Raw genomic sequence first — 19,312 nt, forward strand, 5'->3', positions numbered from 1 at the left:
TGGGGAGGTGGCGACAGGAAGATCCCCAGTCAGTCAAGCCACTGGTAAGCTCCAGGTTCAGTGACTCAAAGGATAAGGTGGAAACACGACTAAAGACACCTGACACTGACCTCTGGCCTCCACATACTCTGGCTCCCACATGGGCAGCGAAGAGCCATTTGTGTGCCAAGTCCCGTTTGGCATTTATCTGCTCTGCTATTCACCAGGGGCGGTGTGTCAAGTTACTATGACCACTGTCTCCAACTGGCACCCACCCTCATTTAATTCCTATGCTGTACTGCCTGTACACTTCTACCGTCTCCCCTTAGTAGAGCTGAAGGCTGACAGATTTTACTAAATCCAAAACTGGAGATTTATAAGTATTCAATTAAGAAAAAGAAATTATTCAACACTGACATTTTATTTTCTGAAGTTTATCATAATTTTACAAAACAGAACAAAACAAAAAAGCAGGTATCAAAAACAGCAGTTTATAGAATTTCTGCACTGGTTCTCACCTCAGTCAGTGACTCTGGAACTGGCCTTATGCAAAGACTAACAGGCGGATTCCCTCTTGGCCATGTGCATTCACATGATTGCTTTTGGAACTACTTCATCATCATAATTTTTTTACAAGCACCGGTCATTTTTTGAGAACCGATTTGGTTTGTCCAACAAAGTAAACACATTTTTTAAAAACTGTGTGGCATTTTTCTTTCTTGAAAAACACTGAGCTGAAACACAGAATATGTATTTGTTTGGTTCAGAACCAAATTTTCTGAGATCCCCATTACCTGAAGAACACTGAAGACATCATCGGGCATATGAAATGTTACAGTGAATACTTGTGTAAATGTCTAAGGCAGCTACCTTATTTCTGGAAAAAAGTATTTCATTCAGAGGCTGCTAGAGTTTGAATTATATCAGTTTCAATGTCCTTTTCTGACTTGGGATAGTTTCCCCGGACAGCCTTATTATCAGAAGGGAAATGTGATATCTGTGCCACAGGGGCACTTATATTTTGTAAAGACATTTATACAGAGCAAGACTCCTTGCTCTGGACCCTGGGTCACCACAAAGAGATTGAGAGGCCATGATAATTGGATGCTAACAGGAAGTAGCACACTTACACTCACAGCATCATCTGTAGGTAAGCAGAAATACAGCTGCAAATTGGTAGTGGGGCTCACCCACTACTTGCTCTGGAAACACATTTTGCTTAAATATGGGAAGTGTGGTCCAGTTTTGCAATGTTAATAGCTGCCGGTCTCTCATTTTTAAAAACAAAGATCATTTCCTGACTAGCAATGAGTTAGGAAACTGGCCTCAAATTTGATCAGATCTCTCAGTATTGGTTAAAAATAAAGTAAAACCCTTACCCAGCCAAAAGAGTTAAAAATTGCACAATCAAACCTGAATATAAATTACAGAATGGTATACATATTATTACATGGTTATGAAAGGATCAAAAACCCCCATTGAAACAAAATTTCCTCCACATTATTTCCATTTTCATTAAGGAAACTGATATGTCATTTTCTTCTTTATAGATATGAAAAAGGAAGCAAGAAGGCAAAGCTGAGAGAAACAGATGCCACCCACAGGGCAGCGGTGCCATGTGGTTGTTTTGGTCTTTGTACCAGCAGCTCCCACTCCTGTGAATGACGTCCAGTTCCAGCTGGACTACACAGTTTTTCTTGCAGTCAAAACACGAACGATGGACCCTACTCCTCCAGCAGCAAGCGCCTAAAACAAACCAAATACACCGAAAGGGTCATAAAGAGTCAAGTCTCAGACTAGGCAAGGTACTGAAATCATTCATTTCTTGGTACTTCCTGAGCATCTACTGTGCCCCAGGCAGTGCTCAGCATGAGACTAACATGAATCTTATTATTAGGACTAAGGCATAATAAAAAACAAAGACCAAGGAAGGGTTCTTATCCTTGTGAACTTACTTCCAAACACACACCAGTCACTATTCTAGTACACTGTGTCTAAATACTGTTTCAAGATGTCTGCAGCACAATGTTCCTGACTAAAACAGCTGTTCAAATATAAACAGAGGACATTCTCCATCTGCCATCCTTATTGTGGTTAGGAAGAACCTTACAGTGGGACAAGTCATCCCAACTTCCTCTTAATTTGCAGATTTTCCCCTAAGGTAAGAAGGTATTACTTAAGAGCTGATGATCTCTAACTCTGAACCTTTGAACTTCAGTAACTGAGTCATGATTAAATATTAGCAATTGGAAATTCTGGTTTACTTATATTGAAAAAGATTTTGAGTACCATTGTGTATTGTGGAGATATAAAAGCGAGCAAACATCCTTTGGTCTACTATGTGACAGTTATACAAACGTAACAACATTTTGGTATCATGTACAAAGTGCTGTGAGTTATCTTAGGGTGATACAAGAACAGAGAAAGGGTGTGTCCCTAGCCTGACAGCAAGAGATGCTAGAGAAGCTGACAGACTGACACCACAAAACAGTGTGGCAGTGGGGGTCGGTGTATTCAGGGACAAGACTGGTCTGAACGAGCCTAAGGGAGAGTGGCGTGGGCCACCAGTGACTGACAGGGGTACTTCTGGATTTTACACAAAACACTCCAGCTTGGGTAGAGAAGAGATTGGCAAGTCAGGACGCGACAGCAGTTGCCTTGAGGACAGAGACCTGCTGGTACAGATGGACTTGAAGACCACTTAGAAAGTCAGCTCTGGAGAGGAGACTGGGAAGAACAGACTGAACACGTGGACCACGTTCCTCACATATAAGAAATTTGCCTGCTAGTGTTGTTTTTGAAGATTACATGAGTTAATATGCTTATAAACTTCTCAGAAGAATGTTTGGACTATCACAGTTCCCAATCAATGTCACTGGGATCCTGAGGCTACACTGGACCTGCCAGCTGGGCTTTAGCGGCGGCAGTTCTTCACCTGCAAACTGAGGACAGGAAGATGTGCACTCCTCAGAGCCAGTGAGCAATAAAGGAAATGTACACATGCCTGCACGGGTTCTCTTCCGGGGGCACTCTCCTGGAATACTGTGGGGGTGTTGTTCATACACGTTAGCTCTTCTGGAGTGTGTGCACAGTAAAGTGACTAAACTGAGGCTCAGCAAGGTTACTTTTAGTTTTCTCTTATACGTGTATTTTCACTCAGACTCAAGAGAAAGCTTTATAAAGAACGGACTTGGGGCGCCGAGGCGATGGCTCAGAATGTTAAAAGTGCTTCTCTGCAAGCCTGGCATGCTGAGCATGCTGAATAGGATCTCCAGTTGTGGTTAGCATCTGGAATCCCAGCATGCCTTGGGAGATGTGGCCAGAAGCTCTTGAGCCTGCTAACCTTGAAGCATACAGGAAGAAACAGGAGGAACCCTCCCCGAATAAGGCAGAAGGAGAGGATCCCCGAGTTTTGACAACTCTAAGAATGGTGAGAGAATACACAGCCCTTTACCTGTTTGTTTTTTTAAATGCTATTGCTTATATTTTTACCAGTTTAAGAATGAAAGATACCTAAAAGTACACTTGCTCTCTGTGTGTGGGTACAGTGTGTGTGTGTGTGTGTGTGTGTGTGTGTGTGTGTCCCACTGAGTCACCTGGCTCACCTATCTACTAACTTTTTATACAGAACTAACAATAATTTCTTTTCCTCTCCCTCTCTGAGACACAGCCTCTCAATAGAGTGTAGAATTCACTATATAGACCAGGCTGGCCTGGAATGCCTGTCTCCGGAGTGCAGGATTACAGGCATTCACTAGCATGCATGACCAGTAACACTTTCTGAAAACAAAACAAAACAGAATTACAGTGCTGGTGAGCAAACCTTGGGAACGTTAGGCAAGCACTCTACCCTTTCTCCACAGTCCTTGGCAACCTCTAGTAATTTTCTATTCCTTTGAGCTTGCCTATTTCAGATTAGTTCACATAAGTAGAAATACCAAATATTTGCATCTGGTTTCACTTAGTACAACATCTTCTGGGTTCATCTACATTGTAGCATGTATAAAAACTCCATTCCTTTTCATGGATAAGTAACATTCAACAGTGTGTATGTATCATTCATTCATTTCAAAATTCATCAATTTCAAAATGAAATTCTTTCATTTTGGGTTATTTCTATCTTTTGACTGGTGTGAAAGAACTCTTGATTTCCATGATTTTCTTCTGAAAATTTTCTTGGAATTCATACTTCAAGTACACAATCACTTATGTACTAACATATGCAAATAAGTATGTGGTGCAAACCGAAATCTCTTAAGACCAAGGCTGGTAAGCAAATGTGAACTTTTCATTTTCATGCATTTTACTTGAAATAACAGAGAAAGACAGTCAAGTCTTGTTTTCCAGGTGCTAGAGGTATCGTTCTGGACTATCAAAGGATCTGTAATCTGTCGCTCACCTTTTCATGCCACTGAAGCAGCACGGCACTGCTGTTGTCGGATGGGCTCTCGAAGCCTTTATAAATATACTTCATTAGGAGGTCCACGCCGTTCTTGTCCAGAGACTGAACGGCCTTTTCAATGTCATTAGCTTTAAAAGAGATGAGCACTTTCAAGACAATGCTACCCGCCCGGTCCTGAGGGTAAACACATAACAAGCGATTTAGACATGTGTATGCTGGGAACAACATTTTAGAAAAGCCACACTGGACTGCACTTTGAAGGATGTCACGGAGGATGGGAAAGAAAACCCCTTGGGAATGCAGCCAGTGTTTGGACAGACGAGAGAACAAGTGCTGTTAGTGTGGGTGTCAGAGTGCTCAGAGACCTGATGCGGCAGAGCTGCGTGGTGGGAGAGGGTGCCGGGGAGGTGAGAGAACACGGCACGGGAGGAGAGATCACCGGAGGGCCTGCAGGCCACACTCTGATGGCTCTGGCTTTTACTCTGAGACAAGACAGTGGAGAGTGTGAAGAGCAGAGACATGATCTGACTCTCATCTGAAGACTATCTGGCATCTCTGCTGAGAACAGTAAGGATGGTAGGGGAAGACAGAAGCAGGATGTGCACAGGGTGGCTCTGGTTGCCATGACAGCAGAGGTGCTCAGAAGGAGCCCATGTTGTTTGCTGTTTTTGAGACAGGGTCTTACTGTGTGGCCCTGGTTGTCCTGGAACTCACTATACAGACCAGGCTGGCCTCGAACTCAGAGATCTGCCTGCCTCTGCCTCCCAAGTGCTGGAATTAAGGGCTCCGGAACACAGTCTTGATGGAACCAAAGGTAGAACTGGGGATTTACTAACAGACTGATGGGAAAATTTAATAATTTATTATAACATTTAAATTTTACTTCTTGGTTAGGAGTTTTTTTAAGACCAAAGAAGGAAACTGATTTATATAATTCTATCTTGTACTATCTTTCAAAAGTGGTATTTTCTTAAAAGCTCCTGTTTAAAACCATTAAAAAACTTTTTAAAAGTTTCCTAGTTACAGACATGAGGTCCATCTATGCTCATCTCTAAACTTTCCCTCTGGTAAAGCCTGCTCCAGAAACACTGGTATCTCCTTATGCATTGTCTAAGCAGGGGGAACACATCATGGACCCTTTCAACAATTCATTTCTCCTTCTGTTCAGCACACAGTGGTAGCATCAGCATTCCAATGGGCAGGATTTTGCAGACTATTTCTACCACCAATATTATCTTCAGTTTAAAGATGGCAATTTCTCTATTTAGAAAATATCTTAGTATCTAGAGCTATAACCTCCCACCTACAAGCTGTCATTAAAAAAAAAAAAGAAAGACACATAAGAGGTAAAACAATTTTAATGATGTTTCTAAAAACTTTTAAAAAGCAAAATTTCCCCTATACAAAGTTTTGTTGCCTTGATAACTAGTATACATTTATCCACACCACTATTCAATAAACATTCTTGAGTCCCTGAGGGTAGACTTACAGAGCACAGGGCTTTGGTTAGCCTACATTTTAAACAACCAACAACTAAGTAATTCTGTAAGAACCAGAGGATTGACACAGGGATGTAAACTGCAAAGCTCTTCTAAGGGATCTGGCAATACTGTGTGTAGCAAAAGCCTTAAAGAATATGATTTTCTGATCTAGCATTTATCTCTTGGGAATTTTACTGACAGAATTAATTAAGATTTACCGAAGACTCTTCATTTCAGCAGGAGAAACTAGGCAATCTAATATACAATAAAAGGGATTGGGTGTATATATAATGTTGCATAATGGTATACTGCAGTTAAAATGCTTTAGAAATAGTCTTATTACTAAGGAAAAAAGTTCATGTACACAGCTATACAGCTGAATTGCAAGATTCTTTTCTTTCTTTCTTTCTTTCTTTCTTTTTTTTTTTTTAAAGAATACAAACTCTTGTAGAAACTCTAAATATGCCACAATACCAAAGACAGTAACCAACCCAAGGAAGTAGCATGGTGATCATCTTTTTATGCTCTCATGTCTTTGTTTTCTATAATATTTAATTAATCTATATATAATACTGACACAATTAACACAGTATTTAATATTAACATAATCAACCGAATCGATGTCTCCATCCTTTAAATTGATCGTGTTCCATACAGCATTATCCTTACTCCACATTTCAGTGCTCTTTTTCATAAGCTGTTTTTACTTATCAAGAGTCTCCATTTAAACTGGATGTGGTGGCATATGCCTTTAATCCCAGTGGAGGCAGATCTCTGTGAGTCCCATGCTAGCCAGGTTCTACACCGAGACCCAATCTCCAAAAACAAAACAAAAGAAACAAAACAAACCAAGACAATTTCACGCTGTAAACTCTTATGTTGAGGATTTCAACACGAACAGTGAGCCACCGCAGAGACCAATGCTGTGGCTTGCAACTCACCTTCACTGCCTGACTCTTTGTGTTGATGGGGGGGTTTTTCAGAGCGGCCTGGAGTGCAGCTGTCATGTTCCCTGTAGTGACAGTTAAGGGGATAACAGCAAAGGACAGTCCCTGCTTTACAGGACTATTGGTTCTTATGACCTGACTTTCTAAATAGTAACACAAATTACTGCATTCGTTTATTTCCAATATGTTAATCAAAGGGGAAAAACAAAAGAATATAGGGATTTTTTTTTTTTTTTTTTGTAAAGAGTGTTTTGACCTTGGTACTATCAAAGAGATTACACTTTCCAGTGAAATACACACAACTGTCTAGATAGGCATTCAAAAAACCTTAAATATGCATCAGAATTATTAGGTCACCAAATGAAGAAGCCTATCAACCAACGAAGTATACCGTCTTGTTTGTGTGTGATTCTTATCGGAAAACAACCCTAAACTTTATACTGAAACTACACTGAATATTAATTGAAATGCTGGCTGATTACTCTGGCAATAAGAACCGAACGGGCAATAGCATATAATATTGATGAACAGGGCTACGGAAGCTGTAATAATCCACACGACCTGTAGGTGGCACCTTACTTTTTCTCCCTCCAGGTTATCGGAACTGGTCTGGACCATCCATACCTACTCAATCAGTCTCTGAAAGCCCTAGTGAGTTAGCAAGCATGGGAAACGGAAGGCCAATCAGATTGTCAGAATAGACAGTCATTTCCCTAAAAGGAAAACCAGAGAGACACTTGTTCCCCCATCTGTAGTATCCAACCAGGGCTGTCTCTCCTAGTTATAATGAGACAGTACCTTTATATTTTAAGATGGATTGATGAAAAAGTAGACTCAATTGATAATGGACACAGAAATAGGAGCCACCGGAAATTACCTGGAATACATCATTAGATTAATAAAATATCATATATCCATCAACATAAAGACTTTTTTCTAAGAATCATGCTCACCACTTCTATGGAAAAGGTCTAATAAAAATTATCTACAGTCGGCGATAAACTACTGTCAAGGCTGCATGGCTTTCTAAAGAACACTTTTTTAAAGAAAAAACGCCCAAGTACTTAAATAAATAATCCAATTAGTAGCAACCGACGTGAAAGTCGTGGTAATGGAAGTTAAAGCTATATGGAGTATGCATGTCCAATTGCTGTAGTTACTTACTACTCAATGTTTTTGCTCACTTATTTCATTATAACCCAGTAGGAACAGACAATGAATGCGATTTTTCTAAAGCTACAATATGGGTTTTTGCAACATTTCTATTCTTCTAAGAGATCCATGCAAATGAATTTCACGGCTATGAATATTCAGATATGCAAACCAAAGAACCAGGAACCGACAGCCATATTTTAACTAGAATGGAAACAATTTCAGAATAACGATTTTGATTTACAGAAGTGACTCACCCCCTGTTTTATATATCACCGGGGTTCATCTTAAACATTTCCAGGGATTCTCCTCATCCTTTTCCTATTCGCTTTTCCTTAGCAGGTAAAAGGCTCCAGGCTTTAACTGGGCATTTTTGGAGAAGCAAACTCCCTTTGCCCTGTTAATGAATTATGTGCAACCTTGCCAAATCCTTTTCTCTAATAGCGATGACGACGATAATAAGACGAAGAAGAAAAAGCCCATGGGCTGAATGCACCGAGGGCCTCAATTTGCGAACCGCTCCATCCCTCCTGGCTAGCCATAAACTATCTCACGGCTGGCTCTGCAAACCACACACCCGGCAGAAAAGCAGACTGCAGGCGGGACGCCCGTGTGCCCACCAGGCAGGAATTTCTGGAGCTCGGGTGTCCGGTAGGGCGCCGATCGGCCCCCCGCGAGGGCGCGGCCGCTGGGGCGGCGCACCTGAGGAATCCGGGCGCCCGCAAGTTGGCGAGCGCGGCCGCGGGCGGGGTGCAGGCGGCCTGCTGGCCCCGGGAGCTCCCGTCCCCTCCATCCCCACCTCGAGCCACGCGCGTCCCCACGGGGCCCCCGGCCGCCGCCAGAGCAAGGATATTGCCGCAGGCATGAGTCCACCTCGCCCTCGTCGGGCCCGGCCTGGCCATCGCCGCCGTCCTCCTCGTCCACGAACTTGTTCTCATCGTATTCGTCCACGTCCACCTTCCGGAAGCGGGCCGACGACACCGTGTTCTTCGACATCCCGGATCGCGACGCGGACGCTGGCCTCCCCTCCGCGGTGCCTCTCTGCCTTTCCGCGAGCCCAGCCCGGCGCCACTCACTTCCCTCTTCCGGCTCTGGGGCGTCGCCCGCAGCCCGGGGCTCGCTCGCTTCTGGGCCTGCGCGCTCGCCGGGCGCCGCTTCCTTCTTAGCAGCGAGCCATCCTTCAGCCCCCCCCCCCCACGCCCCGCCCCTCCCCGTCCCGCCCCGCCCCGCCCCGCCTGCCCCGGGGTGCGCGCGCCGGCCGTGGAGAGGGGGTGGTGGTGGAGCGCGCGCGCGCGGAGGACGCACGGCGCACGCGCGGGCCCGCTGCAGGAAAGGGGCGGGGCCGGCGAAGGAGGCGGGGGCGGCGGGCGGACAGGCAAGCTGGCTGAGGCGGCGCGGGGACGCGATTGGCCGGCGGGGAGCCTCACGTGACACCCGGGAGGTTCCCATAGAAACGCTTTTCTGCGGTCCAGCCCTGCGGGGGGTCCTCGGGGGTGGGAGGCGATGGGCACCTGGGGCGCGTGGCCTGGCCTGCTGCCGCCGCCGCTGCTGCCGCTGTCCGGGCCGGAGGCTTGTTGTCGGGCTCCCGTGTGAGGTCTGCGTGACTGGACTCGGGCGTCCGGTGGGATGGACTGGCTGCAGGACCCAGTCCCCTGCAGTCAGCAGGAGTATGAGGCGGAGTGATGCCCAGCTGGGCGCCCGGCACGGAACTAGTGATCTGAGCCCTCCCTTCCGACCCAGCGCCCCCGGGGACTGCGTTCCCGAGCCGAGAGCCCCTTCCCGGGTTTGGGATCCCGCAGCCCTGTCGGCGGGAGGTCCCCAAGGACGGCGTCGAGAGGTCACTTCTTACCTGTCAGTGCTGTGTGACAGACAGCACCGCGGCCGGACCTGCAGAATCTGAACTCGGTATTCTCTCCAATCCGGAGGGTGGGAAGAAAGATGCTTGGGCCGGAGCTGGGGACGGGTGGCGAAAATGGGGCAAACTTGTAGCATTTTGTAGAATCAGTCATCACGTCTTAAAATAAGTAGTTATTTGGAGCAGGAATGACAGAAGAGGGTGGGCGAGTTAAGCTCTTCGGTGCTGAGGGAATACAATATGTGCAAGGATTACCAGAAACTGGACTTTCAAGGTTGATATTTATGGTTTAAGGTTCCTGGGAGCCCGTCAATTTGTTGTATTCTACATCCCCGTTCGTGAGATCAGAGCTCTTATTGAGAAGGCAGAGGCACTAAGATTAAAGAAATAATAGCTGTATTCTGTGTATTGTGCTGTGGTACAGGTATTTACAGAATAAAATTAATTTGGACGCTTGGCTGTGCCCTGCTTGGATGCAGGTCTACCTGGTTTCACATGTAACAGAAGGTTGGACACGGTCCTGTTGAGTTACCCCATTCCTCGTTGGCTGTGCTGTATCGAAAAGAGCAGTGGGCTTGGGATCAGGAAACAGTGACTGAAGTCTCGACTTTCTTAATCTGTGTGATTGAGGCACGTTGCTTAAAATTTGGAACCTCGGATTCCTTATTGCTAAAATTGGGGTAATGTGCACTTCACAAGCATGTTCCCAGGGTTCAATACGCGGAAATGCTTTAAAAAGACTATAAAATTCCGCATATATGTGCAACGTATCATTGGCTTTGTTGAACTGGCTTCATCAATTACCCGATGATATGTCATGTTTTATCTCACCAGTGAAACAGATACCAAGATTCTGAAGGGAAGAGTCTAGTTTTTCTTATGTGTCTTTTTTTCCTATGAAAAATAAGGTATCCAGATTAGGTATTGTCAGTACATGCTTGATGAGTTAGTAAGATATAAAAGGCAATACAATTTGAGAGTCACACCGAGAATAGGGAATCAGTCATAAAAGAAGGTGAAATATCTGAGGATCAAATATTTGTTGAATACATGTACATTTATGTATATGTGTTCATGTAGAGAGAGCACTGTAAGTGAAACCCGTTCTTTTTCCTTGTGAAGAAGCAATGTAGCATCCCCCTCTAAGTATATCATTTGGTCGATAGAAGTGACATTCCCTTGATTAACATTCACATTGTGAGCTCGTAAAAACTCTCATGTCTTAAGACAGCAAAGGAAAAATTTCTACCTGCCACAAATACTTGTTTTGAAAGTCAGTTGCTGAAGTATAAGATCATTATCATGATGATGGCATTATGTAACTTAGAATAAAGATTTGTTTAAATGTTTTTTTCTGTTCCAATCTTGTGTAACTTCCATAAAAGCTACACAGCATACTCTTTTGGATGTTAAAGCTGACTGTACTTTTTGTTCTTTCCAATCGAGATTTTCTTTGGAGAGAAAATTAAACACTAGATGCACTGTTGAGAGCAAATGGAAACACGGATTTAAGAGCTACACAGCCCTGAGCTCGTCTTATTTTTTCCTATTGTCTTACTTGAATAATTTTTTGTTCTCTTATTTTAGAACTGGGGGAGGAATCCTGGGGTAGGAATCAACTTAATGGAACAGTGAGAACTAAAAAAAAAAAAAAAACCCAAAAAAACCCAAAAAACAGTTGTTCAAGGACGTAATTATCTTGATTGCTGATTTTCGGTCCGTGAGTGGATTGTGTTAACTTCGACAGTGTTTTGTTATTGTTTGTTTGTTTTGTTTTCTGTTTTTTTTTTTTTTAAAGTAGTGCCTCATAGTGAACAAAGTGCCTAGGATGTAGTGGGTAGTAATGGTCTCACAAATTAATTCCGAAGTCACAGTTAAACATTGAGTATTTTAATGGGTATATTACTTACTTCCTTACCTCTCATTGACCAATGTTTAAATCTTTACAAGATTTAAAGGAAATATTTGTCTCTGAAGAAAACTGTTCTTAATTTATCTTCTAATTAGAAAATGTACAGTTCTTCTAAATTCTAAATTCTTACTGTTACCTATGATACTTAGTCATCTTAGGTGATTTTATTCTCTTTGGGTTTTTGAAATGAATGCTTTCCTCTCATATAAAGGATTTGCTGGGTTTAAGATTTATTTATTATGCAAATAATTAGGTTGTCCTCAACATTAAATGAGACTGAGTTTTAATTTCCCCAAGATGACCTGCTGCGGCTGTAGCTCCTTATTTCTGTGATGTTGCAAAGAGCTGAGGATCAGGGCCAGTGAGCTGGTGCAGCTGGTGAAGACCCTTGCTGTGACAAGCTGAGTTTGATCACTGCCACCCAACTAGAAAATACACATGTGCATTGTGGCTTGTATAGGTGTAAGTGTGTATGTGTGCGTGTGTCCCTCACCCCCATGTATGTTAGGAAGAAAAGGCCAAGGACCTAATGATGTTGTCTTATGACGTCATTTTAGATGTCTTAAGCCAAGTACTCTACTTTCTCTGTGCTCTTTTCTCACAGACTCTTGCCACTAAATATTAAAAAAACAAACAAACAAACAAACCAAAAATCAAAAAACAGTTCATTGAGCCCTGGAGTACAGAACTATTGCTTTTTATTTTCTGAAATGAAAAATGACCGTTAAAGCTAAGGATATCAATCAGTGGTGGAGTACTTACACTTCCTTGGTATGCAGGATACTTTAGGGCTAATCCCTAATACCTCAAAACAAAAGTTGGACTTTGTTAATCAAATCTGTCAAGCTTATACTATTATATAAAAATCAATGAATTTCAGTTCTAGTAATGATAAGTTAATACCATTGTTCTCAACATAACCACTGCAGTATAAAATTTTAGTGTGTTTTCCATATGCTATGCTGTAGGGTTTTTTTTTTTTTTTTTTTTGTCTTTTTTGAGACAGGGTTTCTCTGTAGCTTTGGAGCCTGTCCTAGAACTTGCTTTGTAGACCAGGCTGGCCTCGAACTCACAAAGATCCGCCTGCCTCTGCCTCCCGAGTGCTGGGATTAAAGGCGTGGGCCACCACCGCTGGACTACTATGCTGTAGTTTAATGCTCCTACTAATACACAAATAAATTTATATTCTGAGGAAACCATGCCCCTCAAAATTCTAAGTGTTTTCTTTGTGATTAGTTCTAGATTTACATGCTTTTATGATTATACAGTGAAGTACAGCAGGAAATTTAGTGATTTGACTGTGGAACCTTTATATATTAGTACATAAAAGATTTTAACTATCAATCTGCACTCTTAGGTATATGTGTATACATGGATATATGGATGCTTGCATATGTGTGTACATGTGGGAGATCAGAGGTCAATGTTGGCTGCCTTACTCTATTCCTCTCCACTCTATTTTTGAAACAGGGTCTTTTATTAAGCCTGGATTCCAGAATTCCACAAGACTGTCTAGTCAGTAGGTCACAGGGATTCTCCTGTCATTGCTTCCCTGGTGCTGAGATTATAGGCCCAGCTTTTATGTGGGTGCTGGGGATCCAATCCAGGCCCTCAACTGAACCATCTCCCCAGAAAGACTCTTCCAGAGAAGCAGCTTATTGTCAAAAGGATAAACCTTGCTTTTTAAGCATTGTAGTGAATGAGATGTTAACTATTTATGATCATATATGGATTTTAAAATACATTATTAGGGTTGGAGAGATGGTTGAGCAGTTAAGAGTATGTACTGTTTTTTTGCAGAGGATCCAAATTTGGTTCCCAGCATCTCACGCCCCATCAGCTCCAGGATATTTGACATCTTCTAGAATCTGTGGACATCTTTAGTCACATGTGTTCATAATCTCATCCTATATATGTATATATGATCCAGTGTGGTCTCTGACTGAGATAGCATAGAGGTCAGCAGGCTCTACAGTACATGTGACATCCCCCTAAGGAAGAGTTCCATTAACTGGGAGCTAGAGAGGGAGAGTCTGGGACAAGCATTCTGGGGGATTTGGGTGAGGTCTGCCTCTATAGCAAAAGGTAGGCGAGGTCTGCTACCACAGAGAGCAAAAGGGTCTTCAGGTCATTAACAGTATCCACTCCCAGCTTTCTGTGCAGGAAAACAGGTATTTTATCTCCTCCATTGAGGAGAGGGCCTGTGTGTTTAACATTCCTGGTTTCCCTAGTGACCTGTGGATGAAAGACCTTTGTCCCCGACATTCTTACTATTAACTAGGTAAACAAAGTATTAAAAGTCAACTCTTTTCTCCTTTAATCTGGCTATCAAAAATACTAACGTTTTTGTTATACGTAATAAATTCCAGGCTGGGGAGATAGCTCAATCAGTAAAGTGCTTGCCTTGCAAACAAGAGGAACTGAGTTCAATTCCCAGAACCCATGTAAAGATCTGGACATAATAGAATGCTTGTAAATCCCCTGTGCTAGGGAGATGGAGACAGGCAGATTGCTGGCCTTATAAGTCAGCCAGCTTAGCCAGATCCATGAGCACAGGCCAGTGAGAGGGCCTGTCCCGACACCTCATCCCACAGTGGAGGTAGGGCTGGAGAGATGGCTCAGAAGTCAAGAGTGCTTATCTCTTTCGTAGAGGACCTGAGTTTGGGTCTAAGTGGGGTAGCTCAGAACCACCTGTAACTCTAGCTCCAGGAGATCCGAGACCTCTGACCTCTCATACCATCAGCACACATGTGCACACAACACACACACACACACACAAACACACACACACACAAACACACACACACATACACACACACACTTAAAGTCTTTTAACAAGCAGAACTTAAAAATTCAGAACAATATATGTGGACAGCGACTGGGGAAGGACCCCTGAGACTGACCTCTGGCTCCACCTGCATTGTACACAAGTGCATGAGATGTGGCCCTCCATGTGTACACACACAAGCACATATATAAACACCAGCACACCTACATACATGTGCACCTCCCTCCCACACACACACTCAAAGTTTTCCATCATAACTCTTGAAATGCACAGGTATTTGGTGTTAAGCACATTGACACTGTTGTACAATCTTAATCACTATCCATCATTTTACAGAACTAAGACTCTAGACCCATTAAACAATAACTCCCCACTTTCTCCTGCTTCCAACACCTGACAAATACCAAATTCCCAGGAACTGGAGTTACAGATGGTTGTGAGCTGCCATTTGGGTGCTGGGAATTGAATTTGTGTCCTCTGTAAGAACAGCCCGTGCTCTTAATAACTGGGCCATCTCTCAAGCCTCAAAGTTCCATTTTATGCAACAAATATCACATTTTGTTTACCCACTCATGTGTCACTGGACACTTGGTTTATTTTCTTACAGCTTTGGGGTAATATGTTATTGTAAAAGTAGGTTCATAAATGCCTCAAGTCTTCACTTTCAGTTCTTAGAGATATATAAGAAGTGAGTTTATATGGTAGTTTTCCTTTGCTTTATTTTTCCGTTTTTTTTTTTTTTTTTGCAAAAACAAAACAAGTGCTTTTCATTTTAACAAATTTTAAATAAAATGAGTCCACATTCCGGTTCCTTGGATCCCCTGTTTGGTACACCACAGAATTAGACAGTCCTGGGATCTATGTTTGGTATGTGGTGATGGTTGGAGGGGAGTGGGGAGAGTTAAAAGCCAAATCTAGTTCTGGCATCAAGAGCCACCTGAGATGTCCCAACCTAGACTGTGCAGGGCACTTGGCTTCCTGCGTCTAGAAGATGGCTCTTGGCAGTATAGTTTGAGCAGACTTGCTGAGAAGTCACAAGGAGGTACTGATGGCCAATGGGTTTCCTAGACGTCACATGCTATTAGGGAAATGCTGAAGAATAGAACATGGGCTCTGCAGGCAGTCACCAGGATTTGATGCCCAGGTTGTTACAAGTTCTCTGTGGTACTGTCTTTTTGGGTGTTAGAGTAACACATGCTTCATAGGATTATTGGAGGGATTGAATGAGTTAATATGTAAGTGCTTAAAATACCTGGCATATGACTCACAGTAAATATTGGGTAGTAATAGTATTTATTAATCAGTGTGAGTTACCATGTGGCTTTCCTTAGACCCTTGAAAATGAGATGAATAGGATTACATTCTGTGAACTAAACTTTTTGCTAAACTATATACGAGTCAAAAAAGATGCATAGCAGAGGTCTGGCAAGATAGCTCACTCGTTAAAGGCTGAGGCTTATCAAGGTATGTAGCAGCAATGTAAAGAAATAGATTTACTCTCAGGTCAGGTTAGTAGGATTAGACTGTAACTTGATGAAACGTTGAATATCAAAAAGGCTGGGTGTGGTACCTCATCCCTGTAACCCCACATTCAGGAGGCTGGTGTGGGAAGATTGCCTTGAGCTGGAGACCATCCTGGGTTAGAGTCACTGCTAGGACAGCCTGGGTCACAGAGTGAGGATTTGTCTCAAACAGCATCACCATCAACAGATGTCAATAGAAAATCAGTATCCTGGACACAACAAGGAGTCAGCTGGGGGCTTTGGGTTGTCTCTCGCAGGCTGCATCTACCCACACACTTAGGGGACAGAAACTCCTGCACATACCTCGTTAGTTCACTGCAGATGCCTATCTCCAAACAAGTGCAGAATCGATAGCACAGACATTTGACTCATGCAGTCAACTGCTTGAATCCTCATTCAAATCCAGCAAGCTTCTGATTATAATATGCCCAAGAAGACTGTGTAAGCTGGGTGATTTCAATATTTGTGTGCATATCCAGATGTGAATCCCACTGGAAACCCAATTTATTAGCTGTCTTTGCATGTTAATCTTGGGAGCGCTGAAAATCTTTCAGCCCCTGACCTAGACCCATTCTTTCGTATTGACTGCATAGGTATTTGGGCCTACAAAGCTGAGAGTCCAACTCTGAACCAGACTGAAGGAAGTGTCCTTCCGTTCACCTTTATTGGTTTCTTGGATTATACCCCCCATGCCTTTTTCAGATTTGCATCACTGATTTAATATGTTGGCTTCTATTTTATTTATTTGGAATTTCCTATTGTGTGGTGAAAGTGATACAATTTTTTTTTTCTTTCTTAGACAGAGTCTCTGTAGCCCTGGCTGTCCTGGAACTCTCCATGCTCTCTTTCTGTAGACCTCTATGACCTTGAGCTCCACCTGCCTCTGCATCTTGAGTCCCCATGCCTGGCTGATGGTGATATTCTTAAACATCACCATTGCCATTTTGCTGAAGAGGGTCAGATCATCTAGACTTGTCTCTCTCTCCATCTCTGGGCCAGCCATACGTGACCAGGAATCCCACTACTGTGTGTAGAGCTCTCTCCTTGGAAAAGTTGCTTTGCTGTATGTTTTCTTAAAGAAGGTGGAGCTGAAAAGTTCCTTAAAAATGAGCTACTTCAGGAATCTAGCTCAGTTAGGAGAATGCTTGCCTAGCGTGCATGCACAAGACCCTGAGTTCAATACTGAGTACTCCATAAACTGGATCACAGTGGTACATGTCTTAATCTCAGTGCTTGGGAGGTGGAGGTAGGACTCTCAGCTCCTGCACACTACCATGCTCCCCACCATGATGATAATGGACTGAACCTCTGAAACTGTAAGCAAGGCACTTCAATCAAATGTTTTCTTTGTAAGAGTTGCTGTGGTCATGGTGTCTCTTCACAGCAGTAAAAACTCTAACTAAGACACAGGCCTATCTAATTAGTAAGAAAATGTAATGATCGAGGGTACTGTCTTACAGTTCTGTCAACATTTCCTCTCTTGTTATATACCATTGAAATCCAACTTCATTTGAAAGTCAAGTTCATAGATTGCAGACACTCTGTAACCCGATGGATGTTGTGGTCTACTGCACCACCTCGAAGACTGGTTTTATGGCAATGGTTTTAGCTTTTTAATTTGGTAGAGGAGGTGCTGGTGAATCAAATTCAGGGCCTTATCGTGTTCACCATGTGTTATAGAGTAGGACCCTCAGCTCTGGCTTTATTCTAATAATAATCAGAAATGCCAGATTTGTTATGTTTGTGTCTTTTCCCCCCCAAACATAGCATTCCAATTTGTGGACCAAAGATTTCATAATTTAATGATAAACTCCAACATATCTCTTTAAATAATAATTACTGTATACCCATGATAAAAGTATATTCAGTTACTTTGTTCAAAATCTGCAGGCTAAAGTCAGAATTTTTTCTTTAAAGATTTTATTCATGTTTATTTTAATCACAATTTAAATTTCTATTCCTAAGACAGTTTTTTTTTTCTTTCTTATCTCCTCCTCCCCCTTCATGGAATGTTATGGGATTTAATGTTAATATTAGCATATTTCCTTATTAGGGTAGCATGACTTTATATAGAGATTTTATAGAGTCAGCTTCGACTCTATATACAAAAATTTAATAGGATTTTGCATTTGAATGCACCTTTTCTATAGTATGTATTCACATATTTCCAAGGGAGAAATGAAGCTGCAAATGTGAATTATAATAAGCAAAGTAATTTAAGTGGCTCAGAGGGCTAATAAGGGAAAAATTCTTTTTTTATAAAAAAAGATTTATTTATTATATATACAGTGTTCTGTTTGCATGTGTCCCTGCAGGCCAGAAGAGGGCACCAGATCTCATTACAGATGGTTGTGAGCCACCATGTGGGTGCTGGGAATTGAGCTCAGGACCTCTGGAAGAACAGCCAGTGTTCTTAACCTCTGAGCCATCTCTCCAGCCCAGAAAAATTCTTACAAGAGGTATGTTTTGAAGAATTTAAGAGAAGGTACAGATATATATGTATTAGCAAAGAAGTCAGGAAAAGTAAAGAAATACACTTGTATTAATAGAAGAGGGACAATGGTAACACACAACCAAGCTGCCCCTGGAGGTGGATAAGGATGTTGTGGAGTGGTGATTGGTGAATTTATTGAGACGGAGTCAACGTGCTACCTACATCTTGAGTGGATATTGTGTTCAATGTCACAGGAGAAAGAGAAGAGAGAGAAGGAGGGAGAAAGGGAGAGGAGGGAGAGGAAGGAGAGGGGGAGAGGGAGGGCGGGATGGGGGGGGAGAACTTGATTGATTTAGAGTACCCTGTAGGAAATGGCTATCTTGATGAGATAAGGAAATAAAGTCTCTTAGAAGCCATCAAGAGCAGTGGGGAGTTTGGTATGGTACTTGATGGAGGGTGCCTTTGAAGATTCTCACACATCATCCTGCCTGTATGATCTACTCAGGAGGGAGAGCTCTGAGTCAGAAAGATCAGACTGAGTAGTTGGCTAGGTTTAAAAAGAAACCAGTTTTTGTAGCCATATGTAATCAGTTTGCAGAAGAGCTTTTACTCACACAAAACAATTTCGAATCACTTTAGAAAAAAATGGGCTGCTGAAAAGTCTTCTGACCATAGTCAACAATCAATGGGAAATCACTGCTTTGCCCCCAAGACAGCACTTGATGCCGGTAATTTCGGGCACTCTCTAATTTTACAGTGTATTTTTATACTGAAACCGGTTTAGGAAGTTATTTAGTCCTCGTCCTTTTTTGGAAGGGTGATGTGGGTAGGCTAGAGTA

General features: G+C 42.6%; 2 protein-coding genes across 3 annotated transcripts in view; one reads left to right on the plus strand and one right to left on the minus strand.

The window, feature by feature from the left end:
- Positions 1 to 386: 386 nt before the first annotated feature.
- Positions 387 to 9,141, minus strand: Arpc5 (actin related protein 2/3 complex subunit 5). Its single transcript, XM_036202991.1, has 4 exons — positions 8,815 to 9,141; positions 6,804 to 6,876; positions 4,379 to 4,555; positions 387 to 1,725 (listed from the first exon to the last, which is right to left on the minus strand). Exons 1-4 carry the CDS (start codon positions 8,955 to 8,957, stop codon positions 1,663 to 1,665), a joined length of 456 nt encoding a protein of 151 aa, XP_036058884.1. The 5' UTR covers positions 8,958 to 9,141; the 3' UTR covers positions 387 to 1,662.
- Positions 9,142 to 9,408: 267 nt separating this feature from the next.
- Positions 9,409 to 19,312, plus strand: part of Rgl1 (ral guanine nucleotide dissociation stimulator like 1) — a 260,603-nt gene continuing 250,699 nt past the window's right edge. For both annotated transcript variants that reach the window (XM_036202127.1, XM_036202129.1), the window contains exon 1: positions 9,409 to 9,866. The gene's annotated coding sequence lies outside the window, so the exon portion shown is untranslated. The remainder of the gene's footprint in view (positions 9,867 to 19,312) is intronic.

This window comes from Onychomys torridus, chromosome 11 (assembly GCF_903995425.1).
Source record: "Onychomys torridus chromosome 11, mOncTor1.1, whole genome shotgun sequence".
NCBI lineage: Eukaryota > Metazoa > Chordata > Mammalia > Rodentia > Cricetidae > Onychomys > Onychomys torridus.

Bases quoted from the DNA above. Each gene is read 5' to 3' on its own strand.
- Arpc5 (XM_036202991.1), bottom strand. From the start codon at position 8,957: ATGTCGAAGAACACGGTGTCGTCGGCCCGCTTCCGGAAGGTGGACGTG. The intron at 6,877-8,814 runs ATATCCTTGCTC...AACTGTCACTAC, and splicing joins GTGGACTCATGCCTGCGGCA to AGGGAACATGACAGCTGCAC. The intron at 1,726-4,378 runs GTGAGCGACAGA...GGTTTGTTTTAG, and splicing joins TGCTTCAGTGGCATGAAAAG to GCGCTTGCTGCTGGAGGAGT.